The sequence below is a fragment of the Myotis myotis genome, unplaced genomic scaffold, assembly GCF_014108235.1.
Source record: "Myotis myotis isolate mMyoMyo1 unplaced genomic scaffold, mMyoMyo1.p scaffold_m19_p_6, whole genome shotgun sequence".
Lineage (NCBI taxonomy): Eukaryota > Metazoa > Chordata > Mammalia > Chiroptera > Vespertilionidae > Myotis > Myotis myotis.
In genome coordinates, this window is record NW_023416368.1 from 67,191,886 (window position 1) to 67,209,177 (window position 17,292).

A 17,292-nucleotide genomic window follows, 5' to 3' on the forward strand; every position below is an offset into this window, starting at 1 on the left:
TCACATTGCTAACGATAAACGTTTAACTAATAACTTAGAAGTGAATTCACATTCTTCAATAAACACTCCAACATTACAATGTAAGCTTTGGAAGGTCCGAACATTTTCTTGTCTTTCCTAATAATTTTTCCCCTCACTGATCACACATACTAGAGTTATTTGGTGAAAGAAACACAACAACACTGAATAAATAGGTAAAACATAAGACGATTAATCTTGCAACCATATGGGATCTTAGTTTCCTCCCTTTAAAAAGTTTCAAAAGTCTGATATTTAAACAATCAGTTTTGCTTAAAAATTATAATTCATTTGAAGGAGTTGAATTACTAGTTTATCAGTGAGGTAGACAGAGTATCACCAAAATTTGAGAACCACTTCTGTGGATTAAATGCCAACAAAAATGAGGAGAAATTCTAACATTCTTACTCTACCTCATGAAAAAAGTACCATTATTTGACATATCTGACATTAAAAAGTTATGAGGTAAAACTAGTGTGACCATTTAATTTAACCTTTAGGCAAGTATACTTTGAAAATGGAAGAGAGCACTATTAAGAATTATGCTAGAAATTCAGAAATCAAGCAAGACTGAACTCACAAATTGGAACATATGGTGCCTTACATGTATACAACAATTTATCAATTTTCAGACAAGTACCATTATCCTATGCAAATTAAAAATATACTTAAGACATTCAGTACTCTATAATAATGACTTTACTTTTTATTATGCAAGGGGAATAAAGGTGAATCCTCCTAAATGGGAGCTAAATATGTTTTCTTTTCTTTTTTTTGTAACTTCAAATAATCAGAGCCTGAATTTCAATAAACTATTGTCACCAGTAAACCTTGCCTAAAATAATGTTTAGTTGAATTTCAATGGCTTTTCCCATTGTACATGGGTAAACTTTGATGATTGGAAACAAACCAAAGAATTTACGAATGTATTATTTCCTTTTGTGAGCTATAATACATGTGCATTTTATAAGAATTTAAAGAAACATGATGCACAGCGTTTCTCATTAGTAATGCTTCACATCTTAAAAATGCTTTATTTAAAAAATGAAACTTTTAATTTTGAATCAATAATTTTCAAGAAAGATTAAATTTGTTCTTTTGTAAACAAATAATATTATAATTTAATAAGCATATCAGAATATATACAGATTAATCAGATTCAAATACATTATGAAATTTGTGGCGCTAAATAAACAAGGGCATTCATATACATTTAAAAAATTGCATATGAGGCATTCTGTCCTGGGTCCTAAAATAGAAAAAGGACCTCAATAGAAGAACTCCTAAAATCCAGAGTCTGATAATTAATGAATAGGATCATGGCAATATTAATTTCTTAAATTTGACAAATATATCAAATAATGTTTATTTGATACATGATAAGATGGTAATATTAGGTGAGGATGGTTGAAGGATATATGAAAACTATGTACTGTCTTTATGAAATTTGTTAATCTAAAATTACTCCCAAAAGAGTTTACTTAAAATTGGATGTTTATAGGAAAACACAATTATTATACATAATAGTTTAATAATCTGATAGCTTTGGGTGGGTAAAATTTGGAATTATCTATTATTTATCAATTGAATGTTCTAAAACATACATTAACTTACTAAAAGTTAGTAAAAGGTTCTAATAAAAACATTAAAAAGTGTGCTCATATTTTCTTGAGGTATTCAGGGTGTCTCTCTCTGTTTTTTCTCTCTCTCCCTCTCTCTTCCTCTCTCATTAATTCCTGAGTTGTTAGTTATAGAATTGAAGTTTCTGCTGATTCTTGAACTTTAGCTTTGTTCAAATCTCTTTCTTTTTTACTTAATAACTCTCAAAATGAACATTATATTAGGGTAATAAAACAAACATAATATCTTTCAATAGGTAAGACAATAAAAGTACGTTTAATTGCTTTCAAAAACTTCATAAATTTTGTTACTGAAATTTAGTGTAGTCTATCTTTGTTGAATTAATATTGATTTTATGTTGCTGTTTCCTTGGGGCTATTTATGTAAGTAATAAAGACTTCAGAAGAATGATCTATTACTCACCTAGGAGCTTCTTTATTCCTTGCCGCTTCTGAATATTGCTGAGCTCTGTCTGGCAAGGAGGGTCTGCAATGACATTAACAATGTTACTTCAAGGCTTAGAGTTAATGAAAAGAAGTGTAATTTCTATGTTATCAAACTTCAGTTAGTTTTTATATGGCTTTGCAAAACACATATTACATATTATTCATTTTACTTTTGGAGATACATATAGACATGTGTGTGTATGTCTCTATACCTACCTACAATGATAGAGACAGAGGGAGACTGTCCTGATTATAAATATTAGGTTATCTTGATTTTCCTAAGAATGATTGAATTAGATGTAAAAAACAGAATGGTATAAAATACTTACTATACAATGAAAAAAGGTTCTTATCATTTACTTTTAAAAACTCCATCAACTCATCAATGTAAACCCAACTGATGGACTATCACCCAAACAAGTAACAGTTTATGTTTTCCCCTCACTTAAAACATTTTCTAAGATATAGACACATAGCTTTTCACTAAAAAGTGGTCTATGAAACAGTTAATCCTTTTTTCAAGTTATATCAGAGATACCTTAATAAAATTTCATACTGAAAAATGTTGACAGGCTTTGGTCTTTTTATTTCACCTAGATGCTTCAGTATACAGGGATAGGCAAAACTAGGTAAGAACTATGTGCCAAAGTGTGCTTGAGTATATATAGCAAATAGACTACAAGAATGTATATAGCCCAGCCAGTGTGGTTCAGTGGTTGAGCGTCGACCTATGAACCAGTAGGTCACAGTTCCATTCCTGGTCAGGGCACATGCCTATGTTGCAGGCTTAATCCCAAGTTTGTGGTGTGCAGGAGGCAGCCAATCAATGATTCTATCTCATCATTGATGTTTCTATCTCTCTCTCCCTCTCCCATCATCTCTGAAATCAATAATAATAAAAAAATAATGGGTACATAATGAAGGAGGGCAATTTGAGCACTTGCCAGATTGTGCCTAAGTGCACTGTGCCAATGTGACATACTTTTGAGTTAATAAAGCTATTTTTAATAATCATAACCTGAATGTCTTTTTCCATATGAGCAACTATAAACCTAGTTTTGCCAACCCATGTATATGCAATTTGGAAAGGATATGATATACAATAATTTCTCATAAGCTATTCTTTAAGAATATTACTTAAAATATTAAAACAATTTGGAAATAAGTATTTGGCTATTTTTCAAACTCAATCACTTAAAGGAGATTATTTTTTAGGAGTATAAAATTCTAAATAGACACAATACAGTTTGATTTATAGTATATATACAACTAGAAGCCCGTTGCACAAAGATTCTCACAATAGGCCTTCCTTCCCCTGGCTGCCAGCACCAGTTTTCCTCCGGCACCCGGGACCCAGGCTTTTGGTCCGGCCGCAGTAGAGAAGTCAAGCCTCGAAGTTAGGCTTCTCTGCTGTGGCCGCTGCAAGGCTTGGCTTCTCCCCTGCAGTGGAGAAGCCAAGCCACTTCAGTCTTCAGTTTTCACTCTAGCCAGAGCCTTCAGTCTTCACTCCGTGCCTGTGTATGCAAATTAACCACCATCTTTGTTGGGTTAATTTGCATACTCATCCTGATTGGCTGGTGGGCATAGTGGAGTGACACCAATTTGCATGTTTCTCTTTTATTAGTGTAGATTATATGTCCTTACACATAATACATATTCTTAGCTAAAAGCAGTGCAGTGTATTTTACAGTCATATTCTAAAACCCTTTTTTTAATATATGCCATATAAAAATTGTACCATAAACTTTTGAAACAGCAAAACAATAAACTAGTACCTATTCTCCTATACTAGAACTGTTTAGAAAATAGCAAGGTATAATTAATTCAAGTGATTTTAAAATTCTTTATTATATCGATCTCATAGCATATAGTTATTAAATTTGCACGTAAGTAAAGCAGAATAAGGAAATGAGACAAAGTGTTTAATATATATATTTATAGTTTAGTATGCAAGACCAAAACTGTTTTTCTTTGGTGAATCTAAACTGTGAAGAAAAAGGAGTTTGTTCTATTTCATTTTAAAATTGGTTCAGTTGATTGCTTTGTTTTTCTTAATAATCTGTGGGCTCTTACACTAAACATTCAAGGAATAGGAATCAAGTTCTATAGTATGAGGTTAGAGAATAGATAACTTAAAATGTACTGCCCTCCACCTATGCATTTAGAACCAAGAGGAAAGATCTAAGCTGAAGTTTCAATATATTTAAAGTAATTCTTCTAATTGCTAATGGCCAGATACTGTAAAGTAGAAGTAATCTATACTAATAATAGAGGGATATGCAAATTGACCAGGATGCTGTCATGTAACAACCAATTAGGATGGGGGCAGGGCCATAGTGGAGAGCTCTCAGCATACCAGTGCCAGGGTCCGAAGGGCACTGTGAGGAAGGAAGAGCAGATAAGCAGTTAGGGGGATCAGGCCAGGAGTGGGGAGAGCAGATAGGCAGTTAGGGGGATCAGGCCAGGAGGGGAGCACATATAAGCAGTTAGGGGGATCAGACCAGGAGGGGAGCGCAGATAGGCAGTTAGGGGGATCAGGTTGGCAGTGGATCGCAGATAGGCAATTAGGGGGATCAGGCCAGCAGGGGAGAGCAGTTAGGCAGTTAGGGTGATCAGGCTGGCAGGGGAGGGCAGTTAGGGGGATCAGGCCAGCACGGGAGAGCAGTTAGGCAGTTAGGGGATCAGGCCAGGAAGGGAGAGCAGTTAGGGAGATCAGGCTGGCAGGCAGGTGAGTGGTTAGGAGCCAGTGGTTTTGGATTGCGAGAGGGATCCAGGATTGGAGAGGGGGCTGAGGGGACCTCTCCACCCCCCCCCCCCGCCCCCATGCCTAAATTTCATGCACCAGGCCTCTAGCATTTCATATATGTTCACTACTGAATTGCCTAAAACTACAGGTATATCTGTGTCTGACTTAATTTGTAAGCTCACGAAATAAACCTGATTATTAGTCCTACAAATTCTGTATAAGAGAACATTGTAAGATTTCAAAAGAAATCATGACAGATCCAACTACAAAAAATTTTTGATTTTGAAATATTTTTTTTTTATTATTTAAAAGGCAGCTCTATCTGGCCCTTAATTCCTAAAGTGCTAAAGGAGATTTCATCTATTATTTAAACTCACTTGCAAAGAACTGATATGGATAAAGGATAGTAACCCAATTAATTGGATGAAGGTTTAGACTATGAATAGTCAGCTTAGGGTGTAACACACAAATTTATATCACAAGATTCATCCCCTCTGTTTACTACCTAACGGTGTTATAACTTTATGGAAACTTCTGATTTTATGTGCTAAAAATTTTATGAGAATCATGCATTAATAAAATATGTTTTAATCATTGAATTTATAAGTAATCACTCCAAATGTTAGTTTAAAAATACCAGAAAAATAGAGTATTTTTTTTATTAGTTCAATTTCAAAACGTTGTTTTTGAAAATAACATTGTTCATTGTTTTGAATTCTCAGTTTAAAAACTCAAACCTCTATATTGGGGCCGTTCACACATGATGTATATTGGAATATTCAATATAATGAAAATGATGCAGTTTTATCTTCCCATACAATTTGGAACTAAACAAAAAGTTACTGGGTAAAAAAAAAAAAAAGTAAGGAAATATCAATATGTTTACAATTGTTCTAATATACAAATGTGTTTTTTTTTCTATAATCACAACTAGTCATTTCTGAGGAGTGTATCTTTATTAGCTGTCACCTATATACAGACAATCTGCAGTCAGAAATGAAAACAGTAGACAGGATGGAGGCTGGAGAGCGACTCCCTACGTAGGCAGCACGCAGCAGTCCAGGCTGTGCCCCGCGCAGCTCCAAGGGGCGTATGCACTTCCCCCCTCGCTATGAAGGGTGCCTGGAGCTGTAACAGCAGGTGGGTCCCTAGCGTGCCTCTCAGTTAGCCATTGTCCTCATTCTCCTTTTTTTTAAGTCAATATTTTATTATTCACGTAGCTTCTCACACAATGGATATACTTGAAAATCTTTATTTAGATTTATTTCATCAGTAGAAATTTCAAATATTCTTATGACCAGAGGACAAAATTCTCTCTCTTTAATGTCTTTCATTAAACAGAAAAACATCTTTTGTAAAATTAACACACATGAGTCACATTTTAACATCTCGTCCTGTAGATTAATTATATAAATAATCTCTAAAAATGTCATCTATTTTCATTGTAGTCCCCAGGAAAAAGCATTGGCTATATTGTTGATTGAAAAATTATGCCTGATGTTACCTGAACTAAGGAGGATTTGCCAAGAAGTTGCACACAGTAATGTCTCTATGGCATTTTGTATATAATTACCTTGCAAACTCAGAATGTAGAATTGAAACTACTCAGACAAAAGTCAAAGATTCTAGTTTCAAATACCAGTTCCTGCCCTCATTCTGTAATGTGAAGTTATTAAAGATCAATAAACTTCAGGCTGTAGGCATAAAATAGGAATAACAATATTTTCACAGTGCTATTTGGGTAATAAATATTTTTATGTATATGAAAGACTAGGTGGACCTAAATAAAAGTTAATTTTCCCCCCCCCCCCGCCCAGATCTTATACAATAGGACATTAAATGAAATAGCAACTAGTAATTGATTTACTTTTTCAGAGTAGAGACTTAGAATATACTTTTATGAAAGTAAGTTATTAACTCCTAAGGTAACTAAAATCACCAATAAATATTCCTCCTACTCATTTTTCATGATTGCTTAGAAAAAGAAATTTAAAAATCACAATCATAACCATTTTGTAAGTGCTTAATTGTCATGATTTCAGAAAATTAGTCACAGAAACAAATTTGTATTTTAATTAAAGTTAAAATATATTTTCCCTTAGAAACCTACAAGTGTTTCACTTGCTTGAACATTTAAATTCTTAACCTCTTTTATTAAACTTGAGATAAACCTTAATTTTGAAAGTTTTTTTTTAAAAACACAATTACTTTATTTTCAAGATATTTCTAACACCATACAACTATAGTCTTGATTGCAGTTTTAAGTAAATCTAGATCAGTAATACCTAGATATACACCTTTCTCTTTCTCTCTCCATATATATTTATTTCTTCCTATATGTAATATATAATAATTTCCTGTTTATTCAATAAACAAACATTCTTAAGTTTACTATAGAGTTAAAAGTTAACTTTCTACATTACACTTATTATAGTAAACTTAAGAATTTATTGTTTATTGAAAAAACAGGAAAATATTCTTTTATGTTTAACAGTTATTAAAGCTAGCATGTAGTTTTTAGGATTTTCTATCACCTAGAAGCACCTATGTAATAATAAACTCAACAATGTGTTTATTTGAGTGTGTGTCTGTCTGTATGATTTAGAATATTTTCATAATGCAAATCTAATTTTTAAATGTTGCTTAAACTAGTTATAAACAATTTAGCTGCTCTACAAACTCTGCTGTTGATCCACTGCTAATTCATTTATTGATAATAACTTACCCCTACTTATTAAACTATTACTAATATATGAAAAAGTAATCGATATAGTAAAATATCCTACATAATGTGTTAGTTTCCCATATGAAAAACTGAGAATCATTAATATAATTTAAAATAACTTATTCATTCTATTAGCTGTCAAAATTTTAAAAAGCAGTGACAATAGCAGGTATATCACATTAGATTAATCATCAGTCTGTTTTTATAAAATTAGCTCCAAATTATACATATCATTATTTCCTTATATTTCCCCAAACTTTATCATGAATTTTTTTGGATCTATTTTCCTTATATACATAATTATAATTATTAGTCGATCTAGCATGTAAGCATGGTTCCATTTTTGCATTAAATTAATGTATCTAAATCAGTGGTTCTCAACCTTCCTAATGCCACGACCCTTTAATACAGTTCCTCATGTTGTTTTGACCCCCAACCATAAAATTATTTTTGTTGCTACTTCATAACTGTAATTTTGCTACTGCTATGAATCGTAATGTAAATATCTGATATGCAGGATGTATTTTCATTGTTACAAATTGAACATAATTAAAGCATAGTGATTAATTACAAAAACAATACGTAATTATATATGTATTTTCCGATGGTCTTAGGCGACCCCTGTGAAAGGGTCGTTTGACCCCCAAAGGGGTCGCAACCCACAGGTTGAGAACCGCTGATCTAAATAAAAAGAAATAAAGAACTAGCATCATTCCAATTGTCCAGGTTATTTCATTTCTTCCAGAGAATCAAGACATTTTCTTTGCTGTGGATTTTTATGAAGCTACATGATTTTGAGAGTTTGGAAGACTAAGTCATTTAAAAATCAGATGAGTAAAAATAACTTTATGGTAAATTCTGTGGTTCATTCAGCTCATTTAATCAGATCACAAAATAGAACATTAAAGCTCTATAGTAGAGTGATAAAAACCATTTATTTTACACTGTGGGTAATGTAGATAGCAAATTCATTTTACTGATTACTTTTAATATGGACGTTCTCATATCTCTATGTGATTCTTGGTGGTTTATAATGGAAACTATAATAAAGTATATTAATATAAATATTAGTTACTATTTTTCATCTTATTTAGCATGTTTTGCATCCCTAGCAGAACTATATTGTTCAACATGCTTCTTATTTGCCCCTTTATTAAACACTCTAATTAGAAAAGCATCTACTGAAATGAATGGGATATACATAGAATGCAATTTTTTAATCATGAACGAATAGATAAAATTTGACATGCAGGTCAACTATCTGCATTGGTAGGTGTCTCATCTTTTACCTTGCTGTCTCTGGAAGCAGTAGCACCATTCATTGTTAGATATCAAGCTGTCCTTGTATGTGTCACAAGAATTGAAGAATGCCTTCGTACACTGTTCATTCTTATCAAGGTAGATGCTCCCCAGCTCTGACTGGTCCAGTAGCAGGTCGTAGTTTGTATCAAGTCTGTTAAACATCCAGCCAAGTGAATCCTTGCAAATTGGCAAAATACTGGTATCAAATCCTAATGGCAAAGACAGAAAATGATTAGTTAAAGCTGAAAGTCACCATCAGCAGGAAGCAAAATAAAGTAACATAATTGTTTGTGTAGGGTACGATGTAAGAATAATTGCAAATAAAGTTATAGTTATTTAGCATTTAATGTTTGAATCCTATTTATCAATTTTAGATTATTGGGATTAAAACTTAAATTTGTGGACTTGACAAATTAAAAATTTAACTGCATTTTTGGAATGTATTCAGAACATATTTACTGCTTTCTATCTGCGCACCACCATGCTAGGCAATGTGGATAAGGTAAAAGGTATTTGTGACATTTTCATAAAAAGCACAAAGAAAAACATTCTGATTGATTTTCATTGTTTACATTTTTCATGTAAGATTACTTGTATAATCAAAACAGGATTCCCCACTCAAACAAAGCAATGGCATACATAAGTTGCTCATTTCCTAGTTCCTTTCCAGGTCCTGAACTTGGTTCTGGAAATACCGGGTTGAAAAATCTAGATAAGGCCCTATTCCCTTGGAGCTCACTTTTAAAATAGCATGGGTTGAGGTATTGGTTAAAACTATTTCTACCAGAAGTTGTCATATGCTTAGGGATTACATGAAGAAAGCAACCTGTAGAAAACAAATATACTAAATTCTGCATAACCATTGAAAGAAACTGAGTTCTTGGTAAGAGATTTCTGGTATGCATCTAAATCACTCCCTCTCTCCCAATCTAATTTTCAGGGCAGTGGAGAAGCCTAATGGTGATATACCAGCCTTTATGAGTATGAGCTATGGGAAGAAGAGAGAAGAGCCATTATCTTTTAGTAAGCATTCAGAGTTAGTGAAGAGAGGCTATCTTCTCCCTTCACCTACTTACTGGAATGAGGACTCAACTGGTTTGTCTTCCAAAACTTAGTCTGGAGAACTCTAAGAGAATCCTGCTAAAGTCTACAGTGTCTGCAAGAAGGAGAGATGGGCATCTGATTTCCAGCTGCATATCTGTGTATCTACTTTTCACTAGTCCTGTTATTGCCAAAGGAGCAAGATAGTTGGAGTATGGCCCTGCAGACCAAAGGCAAATACTGCTCAGGGATTTCACCAAAGTCTGAAAGCTCACTTTGTGTTGGGGTAGATGAGATATAAGGTAATGCTCATAAATACCACATGATCTCACTCATTTGTGGATTATAGAGAACAACACAGACTGATGAAAAGGGACAGACCCAAAGACTGAGAAACAGCAATCAGGCTATCAATCCCCAGAAGGAAAGTAGGGGAGGGCAGGGGTAAGGGGAAGAGATCAACCGAAGGACTTGTATACATGTATATAAGCCAAACCAATGGACATGGACAACAGGGGGATGGGAGCATGAGTGTGTGTGTGTGGGGGAGGTTGGGGGTTAATGGGGGGGATGAGGACACATTTGTAATACCTTAACTAATAATAAAAAAAAATAAAAATAATTAAAAAAAAAAAAAAAGGTAATGCTCAGAGAAAATGAGCAGAAGGCCACCAGCTAGGGATTCACCAACCAGTATTTCCTGTTTAGAGACAAGTAATAGAGAATCAGAGGAGGGATAGTAGAGCCTTAGATTTAAGCCAAATCTCTGGACTGACTACTCAGAACAATGAAGAATGATTAAAATATTAAAAAGCAGAGAGTGGCATAATATGACTTTTGCTTTAAATTGACTATCTCTGTCATGTGTATAATATGAGGGCAAGTGTGGAAGCTGGGATGCCATAGGGAGTGACAGGAATAGCCCATGTGTATCATATATTCACAAGTGCTTGAGTTTACTATGACTGATCATCAATCTTTAAAACCTAAATTTTAAAATTATCTTTGACCAGCTTGTATGATATATCTTGTAAATGTCATTGTTGGTTTCAACCCATTCTTCTTATTTTCATCAATTATAGTGTGAAAGAAAAGTGCTGTTATCTTTCAATAATTTGTGTAGCTCTACTTTGAGGAGAACTTAACTTATCTAATAACCCAAGCATCAACAAAAAAGAATATTTCTTAAATCAGGACATTCACAGATATTTAATAAATGTTAGACACAATAGAACTAAGATTTTGCCCTTTATACTAAAGGGATATTACATTCTCGTAAAGCACATGTCTGCTGAAGGATCAATTTGATGAAATGTCATAATGTTTTAGATCAAGAATGTCAAATTATCTGATATGAATTGCTATCTTACTAGGTTAAGTTATTCAATATAACTCAGCTTTAATGTCCACATCTAGATAAGGTAGAGATTTTTAAAGCATGATCTATGTTGCCTTGAAAATAAAAAGTACAGTGAATTTATGTTATTTGAATGACATACATAAAATTGTGTTATAAGGGTCACCAGAATAAGTAATAGAAAAGGACTAGAAATAAAATTAGTTTGATATTCTAAATTAAATGTAAACTTTCAATATGATCCTGTCGCCCTAACCAGTTTGGCTCAATGGATAGAGCGTCGGCCTGCGGACTCAAGGGTCCCAGGTTTGATTCTAGTCAAGGGCATGTACCTTGGTTGCGGGCACATACCCAGTAGGGAGTGTGCAGGAGGCAGCTGATCAATGTTTCTCTCTCATATAATGTTTCTAACTCTCTATCCCTCTCCCTTCCTCTCTGTAAAAAATCAATAAAATATATATATAAAATGTGATCCTGTCGATGCTACAAAAATAAAATTAATTGGGGGCAAAACAAAAGGTTTCCCCAGTCTTATCTTGAACTTTTAGAGCTAATAAATACTATTTGGTGACTTTAAGAGTTTGTGGATAATACTATCATATAGTCACTATATGCAATACAATGCAAATATAAAGGCAATTAAGATTGTGGCTGAAATTAAAGTTGCTAATCAGCTGGCCCTAACAATGGAAGATTACTGTGGGTTATCTAGATAGGCCCAATCTAATCACATAAATCTTAAAAGTAAAGAATTTTCCACACCAATAGTCAGACAGAAATAAGACTCCCGCCCCAAAATTTCATTGAAGACAAAAGGAAACCAGAAGCCTAGAAACAGGGATGATGTCTATAAGCTGAGAATAGCTTTCAGTTTATAACCAGCAAGGAAAACAGCGACCTCATTCCTATAAATGCAAGGACCTGAACTTTGTCAACAACACAATTGACCTAAGATGTGGATCCTTTCCTAGAGCCCACAGGAGGGTTCATGTTCTCCCGATGGCTTGCTCTCAGTGCGGGGAAACCTGTGTTGGACCACCGACCTACAGAACTGAAAAATAATGTTTGTGTTGCTTTGGCCACTAAACTTTGGGGTGATCCATTACATCAGAATTAGGAAACTAATATAGTTTAGTAACTGTATGTATTTTATTTTTTGTGTTTGCCTTAGGGTTTACAGTATACACAATTATCACACTCTACCTGCAAATAACATTATACCACTTCGCATATGCTATAAGAAAGTTACCAAAGTATATTTACACTGTCTCACATTTTCTGCTGTTAGTGTTATCCATTTGAATTCTCTATATGTTGTATACCCCACAATACTCCATTATGATGTTTGCTCTAAACAGCTTACCAGTATTTTAAGTGATTAAAAATGAGACAAAAACATCTTTTCTTTTAAAGAAAAAAAATTGTTCTCTATGTGTAATACTTGTACCATAAATATACTGTTTTTCCTCACCAAGCAATTCTCCAATTCCCTATGGATAGCAACGGGGTCTCCTACAATTTAATTCAATCCTTTTAAAATATGTTTTTATTGATTTCTAGACAGAGAAGAAGGGAGAGGGAGAGATAGAAACACTGATGAGAGAGAAACATCATCAATCGGGTGCCTCCTGCACCCCCCTACTGGGAATTGAGCCTACAACCCAGACATGTGCCCTGACTGGGAATTGAACTAGTGACCTCTTGTTTCATGGATCGACACTCAACCACTGAGTCATACCTGTTGGGCCAACTTAATTCAATTCTGTCCTGGAGATTATTGCAGATTCCACAAGACTGCCCCCACTTCAGACACTAATCACAAGCAGCGGGTTCCCAGAGCACTCATATTTCCACTGTATTTCCTGTGATATGTGATATCTTCCTCTGGCTGACCACACCTCTTAGTCTCTGGATATCTGGTGAGCCAATTTTACTGCCAGGGCATGTGCACTATTCCAAATGGCCCTCTTGGGCAGAATTCACACTGCTTCTCATTCATATGGCTCAAATATTGCCCACAGGAACCATTCTTGTATTTCTTGCCTAGACATACAATTCCAAAGCAGCGGTAACTTTCCTTTGCTTTAAAACCAAACAAGTAAACAGATCATAGCTACTACTGCCTCTTAGATTTGCCATAACCCACTTGTCTGCGAGCACATGTAAAACTCTAAGTGGTCTGTAGAAATCACCCCCTCAATTAGAAATGAGGGAAGGCACACTTATCTCTTCTTAGAGGAGTGGTGAAATCAAAGCAGAGCTTTTCCCAAAGAAACCCTTTTCATAAATTTGTGGGCATCTTTGCAACCTTTATTCTTTTAGATTCTCCTTTGCCCATATTTTAAGGGCAACTGATCTCCATCTACAAAATTCCTTCACACTAGTACCTAGAACAATGTTTGTTTGAATAACCAGGGACCAGGAATTTGGAAGGGCCATCTTCAGAATTATGCCCTCCCACTATCTCTAAAAACAAGGTAGTTGAGCAGAAACATAAAAGTAAAACTATGAGTAATCAGAGAATATGGGGGAGTACATTACAGGTAAAAGAAATAGCAAGTATAAGGAATCTCAGATTGGTGCAGAAGCTATCAAACACACAGTCTTTATATTGAAAAATCTCTCCACATTTTCTCATAGGTTATTTGATTGCAGAAAATAAGTTTTATTTTTTTTCTAGAATTAGGCACACAACTGTTCACTTCCTAATCCTAAGAAATAGAAAGTCAATTTTAACAATTGCATTTGCTTAAATGGCAGATATATTAGCATAACTGAGATTAAAAATTGATGTAAAAATCATTGAAATGACAGCAGAAACTGTCAAAATATATTCAAAATGACTGAAGGATTAGCCTTAATTATGAAGATTTAATATTTTAAATTTTACTGTAATTCTCCTCTACACTCAAAAAATAAAAATAAAAAGGTACTATAATATTTGGTGAGAAAAGGGTATAAACAGGAATAGATAATGAAAGTAAAGCACTAGGTTCATACGTATTGTAGATTTAAAGACAAATAAGACAAAAATCCTCTCCTTAATTTGTCATTTAGTAGTTATTTTATATCCGGCTTCCAGTACTGGATGCGTAACATAATACTGGACTGACACTCCTACCCATGAGTTCTTAAGCTCTGCACATAATTAAAACAAAACAAAACAAAAAACACAAAACAAAACAATACACATAGAAAGAGAAGAGTGAATAAGAAGCAAGCACTTTTCTGATGGAAAGTCCACAGTTTAGGAGCGAAATTATATGGAATGAATTCCCATTTTTCACTGTTTTTTAGCCTGGGGATGTATAGAGTTGTCATGGCAAAAGATAGTAGGGACCCTGGTAAATAAAGAATGCACACATTATAGCCTGGATACTTAGAAAATTGTGCACAACCACTGAAGAATGAAGGAGAAATCCAGGAAGGAAAGGAGTCCAAAAACCAAATATTTTCTGCTCTAGATTTTGATGACCGATTAACCACCCATATACATTGTAGACTCAGATCACCTCCTCAAAATTATAATTCTGAACTGATTAGGGCTGGCACCCAAGAAGTATAATTTTCATTTTGAGCCCAACAGAATGAGCATGTGGTACAAAGAAAAGAAAACAACAACAAGAAAAATGCCTCTCATTGGATTACAGTAACATAACAAAGTATCCCACAATTTAATATCCATAACATCTGGGACACCATCCATCATTATAAAACATATGAAGCACCAGAAAAATGGGACATATTCATAAGAAACAATCCAAGAGGAACAAATCGGAGATGACCCAGTTGTTGGAAAAGGCAGGCAGAATTTTAAAACAATTAAAATAGGTATCCTATTGAAGGAAAAGAAAATATGCTTACAATAACTGCAATGAGAGGAACTCTAAGTAGAGAAGTAAAAATTATAAGGAAGAACTAAATGGAAATTGAAGAACAAAATAATAAAGCAGCCCATATATATACAAAGGAAGGACATTCCTAATCAAATTCTCAAGAACTAAAGATAAACACCAAACTTGAAATGAGAAGAAAGAGATGGCACATCATAATTACACAACGATTCAACTACAGCTTGTCATCTTATCTGAAAATTTAGAGGACAGGAAGAGTTGCATGATAACTTTAAATAATGTAAAAGAAAAAAAATATTTTCAAAAATCTACATCCAGTGAAAATATTCATCAGGAATGAAGGACTCCTTGCTTTCACCTAGAAAGTAAAAAGCTAAAACAAGTATTGCTCCACACTAAAATTAAGAAAACTTTGAATAATCTACAAAACCACACCTTTTTTGAACCTGCCAGGAACATTTTGTACAAAAGCAATGCAATAACCATTAATATACTTTATTTGTCTGAAATAAGACATTATAAGAGAGAAAAATGGGCAAAGCAATGAAAAAAAGAGAAAACAACTATCAAAAAGGTAGATTGCAGTTAAATCATATCAATACTTATATTAAATGTAAATTATCTGAGCATATCAATAAAAATACAAAAAAGTATGATGTGGATTAAAAAAGCAAGAGAAAACTTCTATTGTCTTGAGGAAACAGTTTTAAATCAAATGGCATAGTAGGTTGAAATTAATAGACTGAAAAAAATTTACCATGCAAATGCTTATGGGAACAAAGACAGACTGACTATACTAATAATATACTTAACTTCAAGATTAAAAGGGACATTACATAATGATAAATAGTTCAAAGAGAAGACTAACAACCTGAATTGTATGTATTTAAAAATGAAGCTTCAAATTGCATGAGAAGAAAACAACTGATAGAACCAAACACAGATACAGACAAAATCCGAATTACATCTGGAGACTTCAACTAATCTGTAAACAATCAATAAAAGAAGTAGACAGAAAAACAGCAATGGTATAGAAGATCCAAAAAACATTGCCAATAAACTTGAAATAATTTACATTTATAAAACACTCCAATAAACAATAACAGAAGAATAATACACATTCCTTTCAAGTGCATATGAAACCTATTCTGAGGCATAAAGCAGATTTTCACAAATCTGAAAGAAGTGAAATCATACAAAGTATGGTATCAGAACATAATAGAATTAGAGTAGAAATAAATAACAGAAGGAACCATGGAAAAAAATATGTAGAGAACTTAAACAAAAAATACAAAGAATAAATTGGGATTAAATAATTCAAAGATGCTATTCAAAATTCAGCAAGAAAAACATAATCAGTTGTAATAATCATATCTCATACCAATAAGTTCAAAAATATATACATTAGAATATTATTCAAGTCAATAGTTTTTTGAGAGAGATTTTTCTTAAGGAACACAAACTAAGAACTCTGAGATCAAAACAGAAAGATGTAGTGAGAAAATATTTGGAACACATAAAATATTAAAATAAATGTTTATGTAATATACATATGAGAATGAAGTAAGATTACAAAATCATATGTCAGGCTGTTGACAATTTTTTGTCTCATGTTATGTAATGATTTTGAGCTATTTTATTTCCTTTTTGTTTATATTTTCCCCATTGTTTGGCTGTCATTTCTTGATGCTTTTAAGACACCTATAATGCTTACCTTCCAGGTTGTTTGTTAAGTTACTCAACAGGCAATGGAGTAAACTTCAATAAAAATAATGCTTACATTATAAATGATTGAATACATATGAAACATATGTCCCAGCCTGTGTGGCTCAGTGGTTGAGCATAGACCTATGAACCAGGAGGTCAGGGTTCAATTCCTGGTCAGGGCGCATGCCTGGGTTGCAGTCTTGATCTCTAGTGTGGGGAATACAGGAGGCAGCTGATCAATGATTCTCTCTCATCATTGATGTTTCTATTTCTCTCCCTCTCCCTTCTCTCTGAAATCAGTACAAATATATTTTAAAAAAGAGAAATATATGTCTATATTATAAAAATGTATGTTTTTTCTGCACAGATTTTTTAAAAGTACATATTGTTGTCTTTTTGGGGGGAGGAGGTTTCACTTTGACTAGGTTCTAATGATTCAAATTACTTGTGAAATGTGTGCTGAACACCCTACATAG

The 17,292-nt window shown here is 33.6% G+C and overlaps 1 protein-coding gene across 2 annotated transcripts in view; it reads right to left on the minus strand.

Annotated features, from left to right (window-relative positions):
* The window catches only part of SPOCK3 (SPARC (osteonectin), cwcv and kazal like domains proteoglycan 3), a 336,682-nt gene that overhangs the window by 3,344 nt on the left and 316,046 nt on the right, over positions 1–17,292 (minus strand). For both annotated transcript variants that reach the window (XM_036315567.1, XM_036315566.1), the window contains 2 exons: positions 8,845–9,066; positions 2,062–2,124 (listed from right to left, as the gene is read on the minus strand). In XM_036315567.1, the coding sequence (XP_036171460.1) occupies positions 2,062–2,124; positions 8,845–9,066 (285 nt within the window). The remainder of the gene's footprint in view (positions 1–2,061; positions 2,125–8,844; positions 9,067–17,292) is intronic.